The 23111-nt window shown below is 36.3% G+C and overlaps 2 protein-coding genes across 2 annotated transcripts; one reads left to right on the top strand and one right to left on the bottom strand.

Moving 5' to 3' along the window:
* Positions 1 to 7840: 7840 nt before the first annotated feature.
* LOC125777167 (uncharacterized) lies at positions 7841 to 8646 on the top strand. The gene is made up of 2 exons (XM_049451434.1): positions 7841 to 8001; positions 8068 to 8646. Exons 1-2 carry the CDS (start codon positions 7858 to 7860, stop codon positions 8599 to 8601), a joined length of 678 nt encoding a protein of 225 aa, XP_049307391.1. The 5' UTR covers positions 7841 to 7857; the 3' UTR covers positions 8602 to 8646.
* Positions 8647 to 8749: 103 nt separating this feature from the next.
* On the bottom strand, positions 8750 to 9657 carry LOC125777175 (uncharacterized). The gene is made up of 2 exons (XM_049451445.1): positions 9448 to 9657; positions 8750 to 9341 (listed from the first exon to the last, which is right to left on the bottom strand). Exons 1-2 carry the CDS (start codon positions 9459 to 9461, stop codon positions 8750 to 8752), a joined length of 606 nt encoding a protein of 201 aa, XP_049307402.1. The 5' UTR covers positions 9462 to 9657.
* Positions 9658 to 23111: the final 13454 nt, after the last annotated feature.

The raw sequence follows: 23111 nt of genomic DNA, 5'->3' as shown, positions 1-23111 counted from the left end.
ACAAAAGCAGAGGTCGTTCTTATCGTCCCTACATAAGCGCTCCACATAAGGTTAAAAAATTATAATTCTAAATGAAGCCGTTCGCAATTACCGGCTACTCTCTCGCAAGATCCCTCTAATTTCATAGTCCTAAGTCTGGGGCTAAGGAGTACCCATTCTGGCCACATCTGAGCCAGGCGTGGAGTTACCATCATTTATAAGCCGATAACACAGAAAAGGCAAATAATAAACAACCGGTATTCCATACCGATGAAATTAGAAATTAAATAACCGCTAATGAAATGAATAAAAGCAAAAAAACAACGCATACACTTGTAAACCGTAATAATGACTCCCCCCCAAAAAAAAGCATATCCAATAAAAAAAAGTTGCTTCTCTTAAATACCTGCACGCAAATTAAAATGCATACAAAATACCTGTGTCATGTTTAAATCAAAATCCGTTTTCTGCACACCCGAATAAATGTGAGTATATTACAATTGCATCATCAAATACTTCTGCTGTCAGAATGTATTCTGGGCCTCGGCTACTTTATAATAAAATAAATTTTGTGTCCTTTTAACTACGCTGCTTTCATCGTTTTCGGTTAGATGTGGATGACAGTCTAACATATCTTCTGAAGAAATCTATAAATTTCATCCACTAGCGGCAGCATTTCTATAAGATCATTTTCTTTTTCTTTCTAATTTTTATTGGTGCGACATAACAATTTTTTAAATCTTTTCTTTTGACGGAATTGATTCCTCGCTTTGTTATATTAATGCACTTAAAAGGATCACCTTCACTTAATGATGTTTTAAAATATATTTTACCGTATTCCTTAGTAGATCTGAACCATTTAATGTCATGCCAATTGAATTTATCCACTTTACGCCAAGTAAATACAGTTTTTGATGCGAAGGCAAAATCATATATATTTGATTGATCCATTTCGTTAACTAAAAATTTTTTCTTCACTCCGACTGTTCTTGTAAATTGATAATTCAGACGGGGGATGTTGGCTTCTTGTCAAAAGTTTATATAGGCAGTGGCAAAAACGTTAGTTGCACTTCTATGAGAACGCAAATTACCGGAAAAACTTGCAGTAGAACCGTAGAAACTGGATATACTGCAAGCCGAAGTTGCAAACCCAAATAATAGGAAATTTGCCAGTCGAAAGAAATCGATCTCTACGACTTTTTCCTATGTGTGTAATAGATTTTTGTGGTCCAATATATACCACTTTAAAAATATACAATTGACCACCCGCAAAAACGCAGTTTTCGTTTTCTTCACTTCAAAAGTAATATATTTAAAATTAGTTTTGGACCTTAAAAAAAACATTGGTCGCCAAGAGACACAACAGAAAATATTAAACGACAACGCAACCAACTTCGCCGGAGCCGATCGCAAGCTGCGCATGCTGTAGGAGGCCTTTCTATCGTAAACTACAGAAGTGATGAGATTCGTCCCCGAAAAAGGATTCAGCTGCGCCTTTATTCCATCGTGTACGCCACACTTTGGCGAATTATAGCCGTCGAGCCAGGACTCTAACGACAGTGAAACGTTAAAACCAGCATACATAATCATAGGGTGTTTCCTCCCAGCTTTACCACCAGCACAAGTGTCAACGGAACCAATTCGGTCCTGCCCTTTTTTAAGTAATGCTTGAGATTTTTCACATGTACAAAATATGTTTTTCGGTGTCCTCAGTTTTCAAATTCGCCCTCATTAACCTCACTTGAGGGCGATTAATTAGAGTTAATGGAGATATTTCTCTATGTTAATGATTTATTTTAAGATGACGCATTAGTAATCCCTTTGTCTGCACCCTCTTCAGATGCACTCGAGTATATAATTTTGAGAGTCTATCCACAAGCTCAGACCCCAACGAACACTAACCCTGCTCATTACGTTCGAGGTTACTTGTGACTCCATAAGAACGTCCTCGACTTCACCCATCAAGTTAGCCGATATTATATGATCGACAGCATCGGCATCAGAATTGTAGGTCCTGATCTTGATCTTCTTATGGATTTATTGATCTCGCACCAATTTTGCCAGCAATCGTGTAGCTGAGGTCCAGACCCTTGCCCTTGGCCTAGATGGTGTTTCCTTCTTGTCTTCTTGCTACCAGTCTGGCTACGGGGTATACCGCCAACTCCCCAATCTTAGCCATAGTAGCTTTATAATATCGGATTGCTTAACAGCACTTGTAACGCGACGTTTGTCAGTATGGATTGAACCCATTTCACATACAAACAAATACTAATGTAAAAAGCGCATTGATCTCTTCAACGAGCTCTCAATCGCACAAAACATAAGTCCGAGTATTAGGGTGTACCTAAATACAAAATATTCGGACATCAAATATTTTAATATATAAAAAACGCGGTTGAATAGTAATTAACAATTCAAAATAAAACATAAATAAAAATAATACCACCGCAAATAAATACAAAGCGATATTAAAAAAATATACGTTTGTACCGATATAATCTGAAAAAAAACTCTTATTTATTAAAAAAACAAAAGAGTATACAATTTATTACACTTTTCGCTTCTATTAGATATCATAAATCAGTTTACACTGAGAAAAACTTTAACAATATTTTAATACAAAAATATACAATATATCAAAAATGGTTAATAACAAAAATCAAAGTACACTTGGAGCTACACGCTCAAAACAGGTTGCTAGATTTATATCAGAAAGTGACAGTTTAACAAGATACTGCACTAGATTTGCCTCTTCACCGATTCACGAAAACTCGGAATCGTTATTAGAAATAAAAAGCCAAAATCTCAAAAATTTTTGGACTCGCCTCCAAGCGGCTCATGACGCCATAGTAGATTCTGACAATTCAGATCTACCACAAAATTTTAAATCATCTGCTTACGATATTTTTGAAAACTGCTTGGACCAATATGAAGAAACGAAAGCTATGATCTCCGATCAACTAACGCTCATTAAAGCAATTGCACCTACTCCCCACAGTAGAGTAGAGCTGCCACAAATAGACAATCAAGAGGCAAGTTCAGGCATCCAACTCGAGGTGCCTGCATGTGATACAGAAATCTTTTACGGAGGTTATGAAGAATGGCCGTCCTTCCGGGACATGTTCACAGCCGTTTACATCAACCATCCACAACTATCAAAGGCACAAAAACTGTATCACCTCCGATACAAAACAAAAGGTCAAGCAGGCGAAATAGTTAAACAGTTCGCATTAAATGACGACAATTTCAATTTTGCTTGGGAAGCTCTAAAAGCTAGATATGAAAACGAAAGAATACTGGTCGATAAGCAAGTAACGACACTATTAAACTTGCCTAAAATTAAGAAAGAAACAAGTGAAGAATTCATTAAACTAGAATCCACTGTTTCTAATTGTTTGTCGGTTCTATCGACACTTAATATCCCCACAGACAGCTGTGACCCAATTCTGGTAAACATTTGCACCGCCGCATTACCAGAAAAGTCGTTACTTCTATGGGAGCAATCGCTCTCATCACGAAAGAAGTGCCCAACGTGGCAACAAATGAAAGATTTTCTCACCACCCAATATGAAATTGCGGAAAGGTTAGAAGAAAAAATACTCAAAACTAAGAACAAGCACGACCAGAACGGAAGCTTCAATAGACCCCAAGCTAGAAGCATCAAAAATTTAAACAAAAGCTTTTACAAAACGCAAACGTTCATATCAGAACAAAGAAAACAAACGTCATGCGAACTATGCACAAGAGAGCATAAACTGATATCTTGCGAGAAGTTCCAAAAATTAAAAGTTAACGAACGAAATAATTTTGTCAGGTCAAAACGACTTTGCACAAATTGCCTCTCACATGCGCACACATATAAAAATTGCAAAAGCAAATTCAATTGCATCTATTGTCGCAAAAGACATCACTCAATGCTTCATTACAGCATATATCCCATCTCACCCCAAAGAAGCGCTTATACAAAAAGAACCACGGGTTTAATTGCAAAAGCAAATCCCGAAAAACAAAATTATAAAAATAGCCAAGAGACACCATGTTGCTCAAAGGCACAAAAAGTGCAAACGCTACACAGCAAAATACAAAATGGACTAGTCACAGAACTAGTCACAACCATACCAACTCAAGTTGAGTACAATACAAATAAACACCTTAATTCACAATTAAGGAAATTTCAAACTCTAGAAGATCAGTATTGTGAAGACTGCTCTAAAGCCACAATTACTCGATCAAATAATGGCCGGTACGTCGTACGACTACCACTAGAGCCACAATTTTCCAATACCTCACATATTGGTAGAAAAAACAAGGTAAGATTTCGTTCTAACAATATTAAAAACTCAAATATATGTTACTTTTCGACCCCGCAGGATGGCTTTCGCCAATAATGGAAAAAAACAATCCTGAATAAATCCTTGAGCGGTGACGGGCTACTACTTGGCAAATTAATGCATACGTACTTAAACACAATTGTTCCAAAAGGATAGAAAATCGACACTTCTCATAAAATATTACTTAATAAGTAGTTTCCTAAATTCTAAAATGGAATAAATTAAAAAAAAAAAAAAACTAACTAACAAAAGCAGAGGTCGTTCTTATCGTCCCTACATAAGCGCTCCACATAAGGTTAAAAAATTATAATTCTAAATGAAGACGTTCGCAATTACCGGCTACTCTCTCGCAAGATCCCTCTAATTTCATAGTCCTAAGTCTGGGGCTAAGGAGTACCCATTCTGGCCACATCTGAGCCAGGCGTGGAGTTACCATCATTTATAAGCCGATAACACAGAAAAGGCAAATAATAAACAACCGGTATTCCATACCGATGAAATTAGAAATTAAATAACCGCTAATGAAATGAATAAAAGCAAAAAAACAACGCATACATTTGTAAACCGTAATAATGACTCCCCCCCAAAAAAAAGCATATCCAATAAAAAAAAGTTGCTTCTCTTAAATACCTGCACGCAAATTAAAATGCATACAAAATACCTGTGTCATGTTTAAATCAAAATCCGTTTTCTGCACACCCGAATAAATGTGAGTATATTACAATTGCATCATCAAATACTTCTGCTGTCAGAATGTATTCTGGGCCTCGGCTACTTTATAATAAAATAAATTTTGTGTCCTTTTAACTACGCTGCTTTCATCGTTTTCGGTTAGATGTGGATGACAGTCTAACATATGTTCTGAAGAAATCTATAAATTTCATCCACTAGCGGCAGCATTTCTATAAGATCATTTTCTTTTTCTTTCTAATTTTTATTGGTGCGACATAACAATTTTTTAAATCTTTTCTTTTGACGGAATTGATTCCTCGCTTTGTTATATTAATGCACTTAAAAGGATCACCTTCACTTAATGATGTTTTAAAATATATTTTACCGTATTCCTTAGTAGATCTGAACCATTTAATGTCATGCCAATTGAATTTATCCACTTTACGCCAAGTAAATACAGTTTTTGATGCGAAGGCAAAAGCATATATATTTGATTGATCCATTTCGTTAACTAAAATTTTTTTCTTCACTCCGACTGTTCTTATAAATTGATAATTCAGACGGGGGATGTTGGCTTCTTGTCAAAAGTTTATATAGGCAGTGGCAAAAACGTTAGTTGCACTTCTATGAGAACGCAAATTACCGGAAAAACTTGCAGTAGAACCGTAGAAACTGGATATACTGCAAGCCGAAGTTGCAAACCCAAATAATAGAAAATTTGCTAGTCGAAAGAAATCGATCTCTACGACTTGTAGTAGATTTTTGTGGTCCAATATATACCACTTTAAAAATATACAATTGACCACCCGCAAAAACGCAGTTTTCGTTTTCTTCACTTCAAAAGTAATATATTTAAAATTAGTTTTGGACTTATCTATTAATACGTTTATTTTTGCCCTTAAAAAAAACATTGGTCGACAAAAAACACAACAGAAAATATTAAACGACAACGCAACCAACTTCGCCGGAGCCGATCGCAAGCTGCGCATGCTGTAGGAGGCCTTTCTATCGTAAACTACAGAAGAGATGAGATTCGTCCCCGAAAAAGGATTCAGCTGCGCCTTTATTCCATCGTGTACGCCACACTTTGGCGAATTATAGCCGTCGAGCCAGGACTCTAACGACAGTGAAACGTTAAAACCAGCATACATAATCATAGGGTGTTTCCTCCCAGCTTTACCACCAGCACAAGTGTCAACGGAACCAATTCGGTCCTGCCCTTTTTTAAGTAATGCTTGAGATTTTTCACATGTACAAAATATGTTTTTCGGTGTCCTCAGTTTTCAAATTCGCCCTCATTAACCTCCCTTGAGGGCGATTAATTAGAGTTAATGGAGTTATTTCTCTATGTTAATGATTTATTTTAAGATGACGCATTTGTAATCCCTTTGTCTGCACCCTCTTCAGATGCACTCGAGTATATAATTTTAAGAGTCTATCCACAAGCTCAGACCCCAACGAACACTAACCCTGCTCATTACGTTCGAGGTTACTTATGACTCCATAAGAACGTCCTCGACTTCACCCATCAAGTTAGCCGATATTATATGATCGACAGCATCGGCATCAGAATTGTAGGTCCTGATCTTGATCTTCTTATGGATTTATTGATCTCGCACCAATTTTGCCAGCAATCGTGTAGCTGAGGTCCAGACCCTTGCCCTTGGCCTAGATGGTGTTTCCTTCTTGTCTTCTTGCTACCAGTCTGGCTACGGGGTATACCGCCAACTCGCCAATCTTGCTTAACAGCACTTGTAACGCGACGTTTGTATGGATTGAACCCATTTCAATGGGGCTTTAGGAATTTCTCCTTAGAAATTAAATTACCCTCATCCACAACCAATGATAATAAGTTTCCGGGCCACATCAGCAAAGGAATTTACTACATCTGTCTTTCAGTAGCCGCTCAGTTAAAGCCCTTTCGTATTAATTTGGTGGTAAAATTTAATGTCTCTGGCGTAATTAGTTATTGATTTATCGCGCTTATAGTAGTTTTCAACAGTACCATTTTGTGAGGAGAGGCGGTGTTACCCTCCGATTTCACTAATTTTTAGAAGTTCAGATAACAAATTAATCGCGAACCGATGACCAATCAAAATCTAATTATTGTATAGAAAACTTATCTTACAAGATATCTTCATGAAACTTATCACGGAATATATTCGCAGACAACGGTGCAATCTTCGAAGAAATTGGGGATGTTCGAGCAAGCAAATAACTGCGGCAATATTGCAACCCTGATGTTTTTTTGCAGATGCTCAGCTGATACTTATGCATATATTTTGCAAATATTTTGCGCGGCATGCAAGTAAATTGAACAAGTGGAGTTAAAAAGTTTCTAAAATGAATTTTTTAATAAATTTAACAGTTGATAGCATGGTGGAGAGTGAGAGTGCTTTACTTTTGAAATACAAACAAAAAAGGAAAGAAAGTTTTGCGCGTAAAAAGAAATGGCTGTTGACTGAAATTTTAAAAAAGAGGACGATAGTGAAATCGCAAAATTTTTTCAAGACAATTCCATTTTATCCTCCGGACATATATTTGTCACATTTTCGGATGTCTCGTGAAACATTTGCGGTAAGTTTTCTGATTTAAATAATCTAAATAAACACATATATATGTATATACTTCGTAGGAATTAAAGAGCGCCTTGGAGCCTTTTTGGATAACGTCACGAGGGGAATATTCAATGGATCAGGCCTTGCATATTACCCTGTGGAAGCTTAGTAACAGCAGAGTCACTTATCGTGAATTATCAGATAAATTTGATGTTTCAAAAGGGACTGCCCACAAAATTTTTCTTAAAACGATCAATGCAATTTGTCAGTTGATGCATGAAATATGTTGGCCATCAATTTCCCAATAGCAAACAATAATGGAGCGTTTCCAAGCGAGCCGGCCGAATGCATTTCCTTTCGTAGTCGGCTGTTTGGATGGGACACATTTTAAAATAAACACACCGAAGAAGGATGCAATTAGCTACTATGACCGAAAGGGGAACTATTCCATTATTATGCAGGTATGTACATATGGTGATGGTTAAGCTAGAACTATTTTAAAAACATAAAACATTTGCAATGTTTAGGGCATATGCGACAGCACATTTCGTTTCTTGGATGTTTTTATCGGCTACCCAGGGAGCTGCCATAACGCCAACGTATGGAAAAATAGTCCGATATACAAAGGAATTACGTGTGGAGAGATACAACTTGCAAAAGATGCTATAATTTTAGCTGACTCAGCTTATCCTCTTTCAAAATATTTGATCGCGCCTTATAGAGATAATGGACATCTGTTGAGAGAGGAGAAACAATTTAATTATTATTTAAGTTCAACTCGGGTATTCATAGAACAAGCTTTTGGGATTTTGAGGGGAAAATTCAAAATTTTAAATCATATTGATATTCAAAATATGGAAGAGGTATCAAAAGTAGTATTAGCTTGTGTAATTTTGCATAATTTAATAATGCGGAACAATTTTAATGATTCTGAAATCAATTATCCATTGGAAAATTTCGAAATATTTAATGAAAACGATGCTGAAATGCATGAAAACATAAATGATACTAACGAAGGTATTATCAAAAGAAATAATTTAAAAATGTTGTTTGTTTCTTAAATTTTTTATTTTTTAAATAAAAATGTTAGTAAATAAATATATGTACATGTGATATTTTATTTCATTTCAACTACTTCAAGTACAGGTCACAACAGTAATAAAAAATTATAATTAGAGATCAGGTTTACATTAAATTGTTTTTTTTTTTTTACTTTTCGGTTAACTTTTCTAAAGTTTCCCGCAGCTTCATCATTACGTTTATTTTTTCTTTTTCAAAATTCAATTTTTCTTTTTCAAATTGTAGCACTTCTTCATGACGTGCTTGTTCTTTTAGAGCCTCATTCTTTAAAAATTCCAATGCTTCATTGGCGGCAGTCTTTGGACGCTTTCGTCGTTCGTTTACGAGTTGACCCTCGTAAGAGTCGTCGGTCTTTTCATCCCCACTCCATTCACATACTTCGGCGCTATCCACTATGGAGCCTTGAAGGTTTTTGGCTGGCGGTTGTATGGAATGCCGCCTACCGTACACCTCGTCGAACTCTTCAAAGAACTCCCAGCTTGTTGCCTCTCTCCCAGTCTGCCCATTTCGTTTCTTTATTCGTTTGTATGTCGCAAATAAATTTAAAAACTTTCTCTGCATAAGGTCCTTTGATTGCGGAACATCCTTATTGACCAAGCTCATTTTGTTGACCACTTTTGCCCATAATACCGACTTTTTACGTTTCCCCGCAGAAAATTCGTGCTCCATTTCGAGCCGGCATCTCACGAGGAGCTTGGTAAAATTGTGACTTAGCTTCGGGCTGGAAATGATATTTAAAATAAAAAATAATATAATATTATTCATTAGTACACATAATTAATAATAATAATTAGTTATAAACAAAAATAAAGAGCGATTTCGCTTACCTCATTTCCTCCATCACGAATTTTGTTGATGCCGATTTTGTCACTTTTGCGCGCACGAAATGTCAATATTTGAGTTGTTCGAACGCTTGAAATTTGCAAAAGTTGCCATATTTTTGCGTCGAATATGATGCTTTGCAATATTGCCGCAGTGATTGAGACTCGAACATCCCCATTATCAATGTACACATTTACGAGTCTTTCTTGGCTTTTTAGTCTGCAATAAAAAATTTTAGTTTAAAAAAATTCGCCTTGATTTCTACTTATATTTATATTTAAAAGAATCATTGGTAATTATATTTATCAAAAATATTTTTTGATAAATATACATTGTTGTTTTATGTGCGTTTATTTCAATCAATTTTACGGAAGTGAGTTATATAAGTTACAGATATTATATGACAGCTTAACTTAAGTTACAGTGCTATGGATTATTCGCAGGGTTGCAATTAAATTGCTTCGTTCTCTCCAACATCTCCCCTCGAAGAATTTTGATTGCATTATAATTTATGAACATTTATTCGTCATGCCCATATTTTCAATGCATTTGTAGTGTTTTTCCACAGGCAATCCTTTGGTAAGGACATCAGCTGGCATATCTTCTGTTGGCATATAATTCAAGTTGATATCGCCGCTTTGATGTTTCTCGCGTATGAAGTGATGACGTACATCTATGTGCTTAGTACGTGAATGGAATGCTATGCTCTGCACTAACTTCTGTGCACTTTGGCTGTCGTTGTAAATAGTTATACTTTCGTGCTTAAACCCGATCTCATTTACCATTTCTCGTAAGTACTTAGCCTCTTTTGTAGCTTCACTCAAAGCCATGTATTCGGATTCGGTACTTGAAAGTGATACTGTCTTCTGCTTACGGGCTTCCCAGGATATTGCGGCTCCAGCCAATATAAAAGCGTAACCGGAATATGAACGTCTATCGGTTAAATTACCACCCCAATCAGCATCGACGACTGCATACAATTCTTCATCTGTCTGCTCATAAAGTAAGCCATAATTTAAAGTTCCTTTTAAATATCTCAGTACTCTTTTGGCCGCTTTCCAATGCTCGAAACTATAATTAGAATTGAATTGGCTTAGAAAATTAACTGCGAATGCTAAATCAGGACGTGTTGTTACAGCCAAATACAATAGAGCACCAATTAAACTTTGATATGGAATATTCTGTATTTCTTTGTTGTCTGACTTAACTGGTTTTTCAAGTTTGCAATTGTATTCGAGGGGTGTCTTGACTGGTTTACAGTCTTCCATTTTAAAACGTTTTAAAATATTAATAGCGTAATCTCGTTGATTTAAAAATAGTGTATGATTCTTCAAATCTTGTTTAAATTCAATACCCAGACATGTTTTAACTGGTCCTAAATCTTTCATTTCAAAACTTTCCGAAAGAGATTTCTTGAGATGTTTTAACCATTCATGATCATTCGTAGCAATGAGCAAATCATCTACATGCACTGTAATTAACATTATCTTAGATTTTTGTTTCAATATAAATAAACAGGGATCGCATTTAGATGCAATAAATCATATTTGTCTTAGTTTATTCGTTAATTTTTGATACCATTGAAACCCAGACTGTCGTAACCCATATAAAGATTTGTGTAGTCTACATACCGGATCTTTGATTTTCGATATTGACTTCTGCCAATTTTCTGCTGTACGTCGTATTTCTTCAGCTTTAGCCTTTTTATGTTTGTCGGATATCCTGCTGCTACCTTTTTAAGGATTACTTCTAAATATTCAGGTATTTCCATATATACTGCTTCATCTAGGTCACCGTTCAAGTAAGCAGTCATAACATCCATTTGATGTATTTGAAGATTCTTTTGGGTTGCAATCGCAGCTATTATTCTGATCGATGTCAATCTTGTAACTGGGGAATAAGTGATATTGAAATCCTCCCCTGGACGTTGCGAGCACCCTTTTGCTACTAGGCGTGCTTTTTTAACATTGCCTTCTTTTGTACGAAACACAAAACGATTTCCAATAACTTTTCGTCCTACAGGTCGATCTACTATGTCCCATGTTTTGTTTGAAATTTGAGCCATATATTCATTTTCAACGGCACGCAGCCACATATTACATTCTTCACTGTTTATAGCTTCTTGAAAAGTAGTTGGATCATTTACTAGCGATATATTTGCATATTCACATTCTTCAAAATCTACACTAGATTCAGATTCAGTATCATTTTTCTTAGTTTTGACTTCTTGAAATGACTTCTTGGGCCGTCCGCGCGTTCCACTTCGAATTAGCTTTGGTCTACCTTTGCCCCTTTTCGGAACGATTGATTCAGTATTTATGTTTTCATTTTCACTTTCGCTTGAGGACCCCTCAATTATTTTCTCAGATTCAACTATGCTTTCATCTTTTCGTGTATCGAAATCTATCTCTACAGATCCATCTTCACAGTATTTATCATCATTTCTATCAAATGATTTATCTAAAAATTTCACATCTCGACTGACTAGAATCCTCTTCTTTTGAGGAGACCACAATCAATACGCTTTAGCTTCATTCGAATAACCTACTAGTATACATTCTTCAGACCTGGAATCAAATTTTTCATTTGACTCATCTTTTATTAAAACGTAATATTTTAAACCAAATGGTCTGAAGTGAATGACTGTGGGAGTTTTACCCGACCACATCTTGATAGGCACTTCATCTTCTAGGACTTTTGTGGGACACCTATTTCGAATATAGTTTGCTGTATTTACAGCCTCTGCCCAAAATATTGTTTTTAATCTTGCTTGTGTCAGCATGCATCTAGATATTTATAAAAGAGTTATATTTTTTCTTTCAGCTATGCCATTCTGCTGTGGTGTATAAGGAGCGGTCAAACGCCGCTTAATTCCACATTCATTTAAATAGTTTTGAAATTCGTTACTCATATACTCCAACCCGTTGTCTGTCTGTAGTATTTTAACTTTCTTCCCTGTATACGTTTCCGCCATATTCTTAAATATTTTAAATTTTTCTAAAACTTCTGACTTATTTTTCATGAAATAAACCTCGGAATATCTCGAAAAATCGTCAGTGAATGTCACGAAGTACTTTGCACCTGAATGTGAGCAAACCTTCATTGGACCGCAAACATCGCTGTGTACAATCTCCAGTAACTCGGTTGTACGTTGGTCCCTCTGCTTTGAAAATCTTTCTCGTGTCTGTTTTTCGCTTAAACAAATTTCGCAAGTTTGCAGTTTTTCATTTGTATTAAAATTTATACCGTGTACCATACCTATTGCGCGTTTTAAGTCTTTTTCGTTTAGATGGCCCATTCGTACGTGCCATGTATTTATGCTATTTGACTTCATTTGCGAAAATCTCGCAGATTGATCAAAACCTTTAACGTAGTACAAGTCACCGATTCTTATCGCTGTCAGAATAGTTTCCCCATTCTTTGAAATGACAGCTTCATTTCGCCGAAAAATTACTTCAAACCCCCTTTTCGCAATTTTCGAAACAGATAGTAAACTCGTTCTTAAATCTTTAACATACAATACATTTTCGAAATTAGTTCGCTCTTCGCTATTATTTTCGTTGATAATAACTTTAACGTTGCCTATACCCGTGATTTCAGCTGTGTTGTTGTTTGCCAGGCTGAGAGTCTTGCGAATCTCTCTAAAGTTATTGAATTCGCTCTTTTTCGCACTCATATGTGATGAACAGCCGCTGTCTAAGCACCAATATTCGCCGGAGTTGGTTATTATACGTGCTGATTCGAAAAACATGGATTTTTCGAAGTTCTCCTTTTTCGTTCCAGTAGTTGCGTTGTAGTTTTTTACCCTTTGTCTTGATGGACAATTTGGCGATATGTGACCAACTTCGCCGCACTTGTAGCAAGTTCGTTTATCTTGCTTTTCTTTTGTTGACTTTTTGTTGTGATTGATAGAAGGCTTACCATCACTTGTATTTCTGACGTTTGTTCTTCGTTGAGCAATTAACACGTTATGCTCTGCTGCTGCTTCTTTTGCTTGCCTGGATTGTTCTTCTTCCAGTATCTTTACTCTTAAAATTTCTGGCTTGGGGGGTTCATCTCGAGTTTCCAGCGCACATCGGAACGTCTCAAACGAATCGGGTAAACTATAAAGAAGCAATATAGTTAATAAATCATCCCCAACAGTAACATTTATTTCCTTCAGTTTGTTGACAGCATGGAAAAATTCGTTTAAATGTTCGCGAACGTTATCACCCTCCTTCATGCGGGCGAGTGCAATACGTTTCAGTAGGGTAGCTTTTCGCGCAGGACCCTTTGACTGGAACGTAGACTCCAACTTTTTCCACATTTCGTGTGAAGTTTCGCATTCAGTTATCAGACCCAATTCTGATGGTGTAATTGAAAGCATTATATCCGCACAGGCTTTCTGATCGAAATGTATCCACTTCGCTGCGTTGTCGTTTGGACAAGGTATAGCTCTAGATGCGTAGCACCATAAATCAGATTTCACAAGAATTGCACGCATGTGCAACTTCCACGTATCGTAGTTATCCGCGTTTAGCGGATCAATCCTCACTGTTGAACTCGCCATTTATATCACTATCACCATATATGATACAATTGATGATGTACGAATCTTTTTATTTAATACAGCCCATAAAATATAACTTTAATTTAAAAAATTTATGCCCTGGGCCCATAACCTGTTGTTTTATGTGCGTTTATTTCAATCAATTTTACGGAATTGAGTTATATAAGTTACAGATAATATATGACAGCTTAACTTAAGTTACAGTGCTATGGATTATTCGCAGGGTTGCAATTAAATTGCTTCATTCTCTCCAACATATATAATCTATACTACTCGTAATATTATAAAGAAGAAAGATTTGTACCTATTTTTGTATGTTTGTAATGAATAGGCTCAAAAAGTACTGGGCCGATTTAAAAAAGAATGTTAAGAATGTTACATTCTTCCAATTTGACATAGGCTACATTTCATATTGAAAAAAATAGGGATCTTTGGTAAAATTTGAACAATGTAACCGAAGGTGTAGAAAAATGAGTCTTAAAATGTTTTTCGTCGAATGCGCTGCCGAAACTATTAGCGATAGAACAAAATAATGTACAACAATATTGAAGAACGTCATAATGTCTACAAAAAACTCCGCGGTAGCATATGTCCAACTATTGTAGTTATGTCACTACAACAACTTTTTTCATTTTAATCTATACTAATATTATAAACAGGAAAATATTGTACCTCTATTTTTGTATGTTTGTAATGAATAGGCTCAAAAAGTACTGGGCCGATTAAAAAAATTCTTTCACCAATAGAATGCTACATTCTTCCAATTTGACATAGGCTACATTTCATTTTGAAAAAAAATTAAGGATCCTTGGTAAAATTTGAGCAATGTAACCGAAGGTGTAGAAAAATTAGTCTTAAAATGTCTTTCGTCGAATGTGCTGCCGAAACTATTAGCGATAGAACGAAATAATGTACAACAATATTGAAGAACATCATAATGTCTACAAAAAACTCCGTGGTAGCATATGTCCAACTATTGTAGTTATGCCACTACAACAACTTTTTTCATTTTAAACATTAATGAAAATGCTAACCAAATTCAAACCATGCTATTTAAGTGTTTATATTAATCTTTATCCAAATAAATTATTTTATGGTCAAGACCATTTAACTACCTATAAAATAGTTTTTAAATTGGACTTTCCATTCAAAAGATATTACGAATTAAAAAATTCAAAAAGTAAACAAAACCGCCATAGTGCCGTGACCGTTGTTTGCGATGCATTCTGAAAAGCGCGCCGGGCCAGAGAATGTAAAGTATAGAGAAGGTGCAAATTGATTTCTGTATGATGTTCGATTTGGCGGCTAACAGAGTCGATAGAATCAAAGTAAGGAATTCAACGTTGTCGCTGCTATTTAGCAGAATTGAGCACGTGCAGTGGCAAAAATATATGTAAAACGACTGAATTCATTATTTATTACTGTTATTTTAACTTTTTGATTATTATTATTTTTATTTTTTAATTTTTCAAAATTAGTATTTTTATTTTATTTTTTTCGTAATTATTACTTTTACTTATAATATTTTTATACGCTAATTTTTAAAGAAAATTATTATTATTATTATTTAATATATTTATTTAATAATTTATTATTTACTTATATGTAAAACGACTGAATTCATTATTTATTACTGTAATTTTAATTTTTTGATTATTATTATTTTTATTTTTTAATTTTTCAAAAGTGCCCGCCACTTAAACCATCAAAGAAATTGAACATAAATAGACTTACATACAAATATAACTATGGGATTTTTTTTAATACAAATAAAAATATTTGTGAAAAAAGTGTTTTATATCCAATTTCCCGATGCCGGGACGAGCTGCTAATTTATATATACAAGTAGAAAACTGAAAAGCTAAAAAGATGAATATGGTAAGCGTTGTGATTTTTACATTGTTTGTATAACTAATACATTTAATATTGCAGAAAACTTTTTCGAGCATTTCTGTATTAAATTGAGAATTAAATGCAATACAGGTGAATAAGTTATAAATGCATAACTTTACGAAATCAATAAATGCAGGTAGATAATGTATATTTAATAAAAAGTTATGTTTAAGATTGTGGATTTGTGTGTAATATTTAATTTGTGCCTTATTTCTACACATATATACATACATATGTATATATAGATGTTAAAAATGTAAAATCTTTGAAAGGTATTGTGCGTCTACGTCCAACATATCGTATACGTACGCAGGATGTCTAAAACACACACAATAATGTGAACTTAATTATATTATACATGTGTATGTATGTATATTCTAACATTTAATAACATTTAAAAACAACTTATAGAGCAAACTAACTTTGCTAAAGTTCCAATATACATATACTAGTCAGAAAAAGTTTGTGAACACAATCAGCTATGACTTTGTAATGTCCATTTTTCCTATTAAAATTTTTATTAGTATATTTTTTTTATTTAGAATATTAAACTTAATATTCATGAGCTTTATCGATTAATCTTTCAAAATCTAGCCTTCGCTGTCGCAGAGAAAGTTTGCGTATAAATTTTAAAAATGGAATTCCCACATTACAAGTTCAAACGAAACGGTGAAAAAAGTATTTATTTAAGCGTAATTAATGTTCTTAAGATAATTTTGATAAAAATTCGACACATTGAATAAATAGCTGGTACTAGCAAAAGAACTATTTCTCTTGAAAGGGATATAATCGTAAAATTATGGAAAGAAGGCAAAACTTCGCGTTACTATTCTATTCAAAAACTGATTTGTTATTTTAAGTCAAGAGATTCTCAGTTGCTGAGCATCGTTCTGGACGTCCCTCTAAGCTCAGTGATCGAGAAGAGCGGTACATTACTAAGGAAATACAGGAAAATCCTCAACTTAAGCCTTCCCAAATAGCAAAAGATGTTCAAGAAAGGTAAAGAAAACTTAGTGCCTACAGTGAAGCACGGTTAACAGGTTCGATCTTGATATTTTAAAGACAGGATACCGATCTGAAACACACAACAGACATAATCAAGCTATGGCTGTTATACATATAATGTGCCGAAGAAATTGCATTCACCTCCACAATCTGCAGATATCAATTTTATTGAGCACTTGTGGGACTTGTCGGAGCGCAGTAATCGGGAATACAGTTTTCATCCAAACTTGAAAAAGATCATTCTCGAAGAATGGAATAAAATTTCTTCAGGAGAGACGACAAAAATTGGTAAAATCAATACCAAAGCAGTTAGCAGAAGTTTTAAAACATAAAGGATACCCCACAAGTCAATAACCATCAGTTTCCCTAATTTTGTTATATAAAAAAATTGTTCCTTACATCTGTACGCAAACTTTTTTTGAACTGTTTTCTATTAGTCATGGCTTCTTCATTTAATTTTGCTTCTGTTTGGATATTTTTGAATCAAAAGCTTTTTTTATAGTAAAACTGAGTTTCAATATATAAATAAAAACTGAATTTAAGTTTGAAATACTGAATTTTTTTATCAGTTTTTTCAAATAGTTTAAAGCCCAGTTTATCCGTATGCAAACTTTCCCTAACTAGTGTACAATTATGTTCATGTCTGTTCGTATGCAGGATGATAATGATATTTCATTTAAAAAAATGTGCATGCGATTTTTCGCATTTAACATAAACTAAATGTGTATCTTGCGACATATGTATATATATTTATATTGTATTATCATTTAAGTATTTTGCTTTATAAAAGTATATTTATGTATGTCAGATATACTATATGTAAGATGGAGGATGGAGTCATGTGTAGAAGTTCACGCAAGTGAGGAAAGTTCTCTGATCACCATTCACTTGGGAGTGGCCAGAAACGATTCTTTTACATATGACTCAAGCAGCTCACGACTTCCGGTCTTTGACCAAGTATCCTCTGGGTAGCCTAAGAACATCCATTTGAAGGCGAGATAAAGTGAGACGGACCCTACTTAGGGTTGTGCGCTGGGTTTGGGACCCGCCACGTAAAAAAACACCCCCAATAAAAAAGCAAAAACAGCCTCGGATAAGAGACCCCCCCTTTGATGACGACCATGGCAAACGATAATTGAGGGCATGCACCTCGAATGTCCGGTCCCTTAATTGGGAAGGTGCCGCTGCCCAGGTGGTTGATGTCCTCGTGAAAATAAAGGCTGACATCACCGCCGTCCAAGAAATGCGATGGACGGGACAAGGACAGAGACGAGTAAGTCCTTGTGACATTTACTACAGTGGCCATATAAAGGAGCGCAAGTTTGGTGTTGGATTCGTGGAGGGAGGGAGACTCCATCGCCGAGTACTGTTATTCACTCCGGTGAATGAACGTCTAGGCACAATCCACATCAAAGCGAGGTTCTTCAACATATCGCTGATTTGCGCCCACTCCCCAATGGAAGAAGAATACATCCCCAAATGGGTTGAGGCTGATCGACTTCGGCGGGGCTCGAAATATGGTTATCTGTAGTACTAGATTCCAGCACAAGAAAATACATCAAGCTACCTGGCTGTCTCCGGACCCAAAAGCCACCAACCAGATCGATCATGTTGTAATAGACGGGAGACACGTCTTCAGTGTTCTAGACTTGCGTACGCTCCGAGGTCCTAACATCGACTCGGACACACAAGGAAGGTTCGACGTGGAGAAGCTGCAATCACAACAGACAGCTGAAAAATTCGGCTCGGATACTGGCTTGCATTCCTGCTCTCTGAGAGCACTCGTCAACAACTCGGTATAAGGGAACTGTGGGACGGCATTTCAAACTCTTTACGTACAGCTGCAACCGAAACCATTGGTTTTCATAAAGTGCAAAAGAACAGCTGGTACGACGAGAAGTGCCGTGTCGCAGCGGAGAGAAAACAGGCTGCCTACCTCGCAACGTTACGATCGACCACAACACGTGCGGGATGGGATAGATACCGAGAGTTGAAGAGTAAAGCGAGACGCATTTGCAGAAAGAAACAGAAAGAGGCCGAAATGCGTGAATACGAAGAGCTTGATAAGCTGGCCGACAGAGATAATGCTCGAAAATTCTACGCAAAATTGCGGCGGCTTACAGAAGGTTTCAAGCCTGGAGCATACTCTTGTAGAACCCCCAGAGGTAATCTAGTCACCGATGCTCTGAGCATACTTAAATTATGGAGGGAAATCGTATCCAGCCTGCTGAATGGCAGTGAACGCACAACACCAGGAGAAGGCGAATCCGATACCCTAATCGATGACAATGGAAAATACGTTCCATTGCCCGACTATGAAGAAGTTCGAATAGCAATTGCCCGCCCGAAAAACAACAAAGCGGCAGGGGCCGACGGATTACCGGCCGAGCTATTCAAACACGGCGACGAAGAACTGATAAGGAACATGCATCAGCTTCTTTGTAAAATATGGTCGGATGAAAGCATGCCCAACGATTGGAATTTAAGTGTGCTATGCCCAATCCATAAAAAAGGAGACCCTACAATCTGCACCAACTACCGTGGGATAAGCCTCCTCAACATCGCGTACAAGGTTCTATCGAGCGTATTGTGTGAAAGATTAAAGCCCACCGTCAACAAACTGATTGGACCTTATCAGTGTGGCTTCAGACCTGGTAAATCAACAACCGACCAGATATTCACCATGCGCCAAATCTTGGAAAAGACCCGTGAAAAGAGAATCGACAAACACCACCTCTTTGTCGATTTCAAAGCTGCTTTCGACAGCACGAAAAGGAGCTGCCTTTATGCCGCGATGTCTGAATTTGGTATCCACGCAAAACTAATACGGCTGTGTAAGCTGTGTAATCGAGCAGGTACAATCTTTTATAAGAGTGTACAGCTGCTGGCGTATGTCGATGCTATTGATACTCTGAGGCCTGCCTAGGTTTTAACTGGAAAAGAGGCAGTTTCGACATTAGCCCGACAGCCATTTCTGATGGGTGTCACCCCATCATACTCAGGTGCCAGTATGCCGCCACCACCAGTCCAGGGTTCTAACAGATCCAATGGACATGTATAAACAAAGAAACAACAAGAACAGTATTTCTAGTCATTTCAATATTTCCAATCGCTAATAGTGAATACAAAACAAAAAAAATTATTTAAAAAAAAATATTGGCTAAACACTTTGAACAACAAATGGAATGGAATAACTTTTTAAAGTATTTTGTACAGCACTTGAGGACGAGCAATTAGCTGCCGTAAGTGTAATGTTCCCGAAAATTGTTTAAAATTTGTTATTATTATATTTTAATTACTTAATACTAATAGTTCTAAATTAATTAATTCAAAATATTATTGTTAAATTAGCTAACATGTGTACACATTGTGTGAATGTTACGCATTAGTAAATTAATTTATTAGGTATTGCAAATTTTACAAAGTATAACAATATACCAAAAAATAATGGTAATATAGTAAAAAACAAACATAAATGTTGTCAAAAAATTGGTTGTATTATACGTAGGAAAATTCAGTTTGTAGTGTATATATAAATGGTAATTTTTAAAAGCTAATCATAATAATTACTGAAAATTTTTAAAAATAGTATTTTTCTTTTCTACTAACTGTTATGTAAACACATGTAAACTAAAAAAAATTAAATTAAATTAAATTTTCTATTGTTTTAGTTAGCTGATACGAAGAGGATGGAGTCATGTGTAGAAGTTCACGCAAGTGAGGAAAGTTCTGTAATTGCCATTCACTTGGGAGTGGCCAGAAACGATTCTTATACATATGGCTCAAGCAGCTCACGACTTCCGGTCCTAGGCCAAGTATCCTCTGGGTAGCCAGAAAACAACCGTTTGAAGGGTAAACATCCCCTGCATATGGTTGTGCGCTGAGTTTGTGACCCGCCACTTAAAAATCACTACCAATGAAAAAACGTAAACAACCTCGAATGACCCCCCATTTGATGACAACCATGGCAAACGCACAAAGGATAACGATTTAAGGGCATGCACCTGGAATGCCCAGTCCCTTAATTTGGAAGATGCCGGTGGATGAACGTCTAGCCACAATTCACATCAAAGCGAAGTTCTTCAACATATTGGTGATTTGTGCCGCCGGAAGAGAAGGACGATGTGACCAAAGATGCCTTATATGAGCTTGGACCGCACCTGTGAGAGCTGCCTCCGCCACGATGTCAAAATCGTTCTTGGCGACTTTAACGCCAGGGTGGGCAAGGAAGGTATCTTTGGCACAACTGTCAGTAAATTCGGGATCCACGAGGAAACATCGCCAAATGGGTTGAGGCTGATCGTCTTCGCCGGGGCCCGAAATGTGGTTATCTATAGTACTAGATTCCAGCATAGAAAAATTCATCCAGCTACCTAGCTATCTCCGGATCGAGAAACTGCCAACCAGATCGATAATGTTGTGCACTATTGGTTTTCGGAAAATGCAAAAAACATCTGGTACGACGAGGAGTGCCGGGATGGGATGAGTTGAAAAACGAACCGAGACGCATTTGCAGACGGAAAAAGAGAGATGTTCCATTGCCATACCATGAAAAAGTTAGAATAGCAATTGTCCATCTGAAGAACATCAAAGTGGAGGGGGCCGATGGATTGCCGGCTGAGCTACACAAACACGGCGGCCAAAAAGTAAAAAGGAGCATGCATCAACTTCTTTGTAAAATATGGTCGGACGAAAACATGCCCAATGATTGGAATTTAAGTGTGCTCTGCCAATCCACAAAAAGGGAGACCCCACAATCTGCACCAACTACCGTGGAAACATTAAAGCCAACCATCAACAAAGTGATAGGATCTTATCAGCGTGACTTTAGACCTTGAAGTTCAAAAACTGATCAGATATTCACCATGCGCTAAATCTAGGAAAAGACCCGTGAAACAAGGACCGGTACACAACACCTCCTCTTTAGTAGCACGAGAAAGAACTGCTTCATGCCGCTATGTCTGAATTTTGTATTCCCGCAAAACTAATACGGCTGTATAAACTGACGTGGAGCAATACCAGACCTCTCCGAGCCGTTCGATACCAAACGAGGTTTCCGACAAGGCGACTCCCTTTCGTGCGACTTCTTCAATCTACTTAATATATATAAATATAAATAATTCCAGCTGCAGAACTTCATCGAGAAGGTGCAATCTATAAGAGTAAAAAGCTGCTGGCGTATGCCGATGATAATGGACGATATCATTTAGTTTTGCTTTCTTCAAACTGGATGAGCGAAGCAGATGGATCTAGTAGTGAACGTGGGCAGCCTGGAAATCCAACGCAGAATAACTCTTGCCAACAGGTGCTACTTTGTACTGAGTAGGCAATAGAGAAGTAAAGTCCTCTAACGACAAGCAAAAACCAAACTCTATAAGTAACTTATTATTTCCGTTCTGCTATATTATGCAGACGCATGGACGATGACATCTGATGATTCAAAGAAAGATTTATCAGCGAATCAAGAGACAACGGCTTCGGCATCTATGTTCGATGATCATCGATATTGAAAGCAAAACCATCGATGTTTTAATATCGATGTTACCGTACGAAAAATATCGCAACATCGATGTTAACGGAATCGATCATTGATGTTATCTTACGGCCTCACTCACGACACGGACGTCCACCAATGTAATGCAACTTACGGGGCATCTCGACAGGATAGAATATATGGAATCTAGCTGCATTGCCGTGCCCATTGCCTGTGGAGACTCCCCATTGCTCATAGCTTACTAGATATAGAATACTATCTAGTTTGTCATGCATAGTAAGCTAGAAGCTGTCACTTCAGCAGTTTGACAGCGCAGTTTTCATTTCTATGAAAATTTTAAAGAGGCAACATATCCCATTTGCACATATGCCCACGGCATTTTCTATTTGGCAATATGAAAATTAGAAGAGCGAGTATTAAGACGGTCGTGTTATATTATAAAAATAAAGTACATGTTGAAAATAACATTTTTTCAAAAAATTAATATTTAGTTTAATATTGTTAATTTACAGAAAAATTATGCAAATTGGGTTGGGAATGAGCGAAATCTTAAATTTAAAAAACTTATACAAGCATAAATCAAAATATTATTGCGCATTTTAAATTTATTATTTCAATTGGTATATACATTTTATGCCACAATTATTATATAGTAGTCCAAAAATATGAATTCTTATTTTTCCCAGAAGTAGATTTGTAAAAAAAGGATCTTTCTCCTTTTCTTATTA

The sequence above is a fragment of the Bactrocera dorsalis genome, chromosome 3, assembly GCF_023373825.1.
Source record: "Bactrocera dorsalis isolate Fly_Bdor chromosome 3, ASM2337382v1, whole genome shotgun sequence".
NCBI classification, from domain to species: Eukaryota; Metazoa; Arthropoda; class Insecta; order Diptera; family Tephritidae; genus Bactrocera; species Bactrocera dorsalis.
The sequence above is the reverse complement of the archived record's forward strand: the minus strand, read 5'-3'. Positions and strand labels throughout refer to the sequence as shown.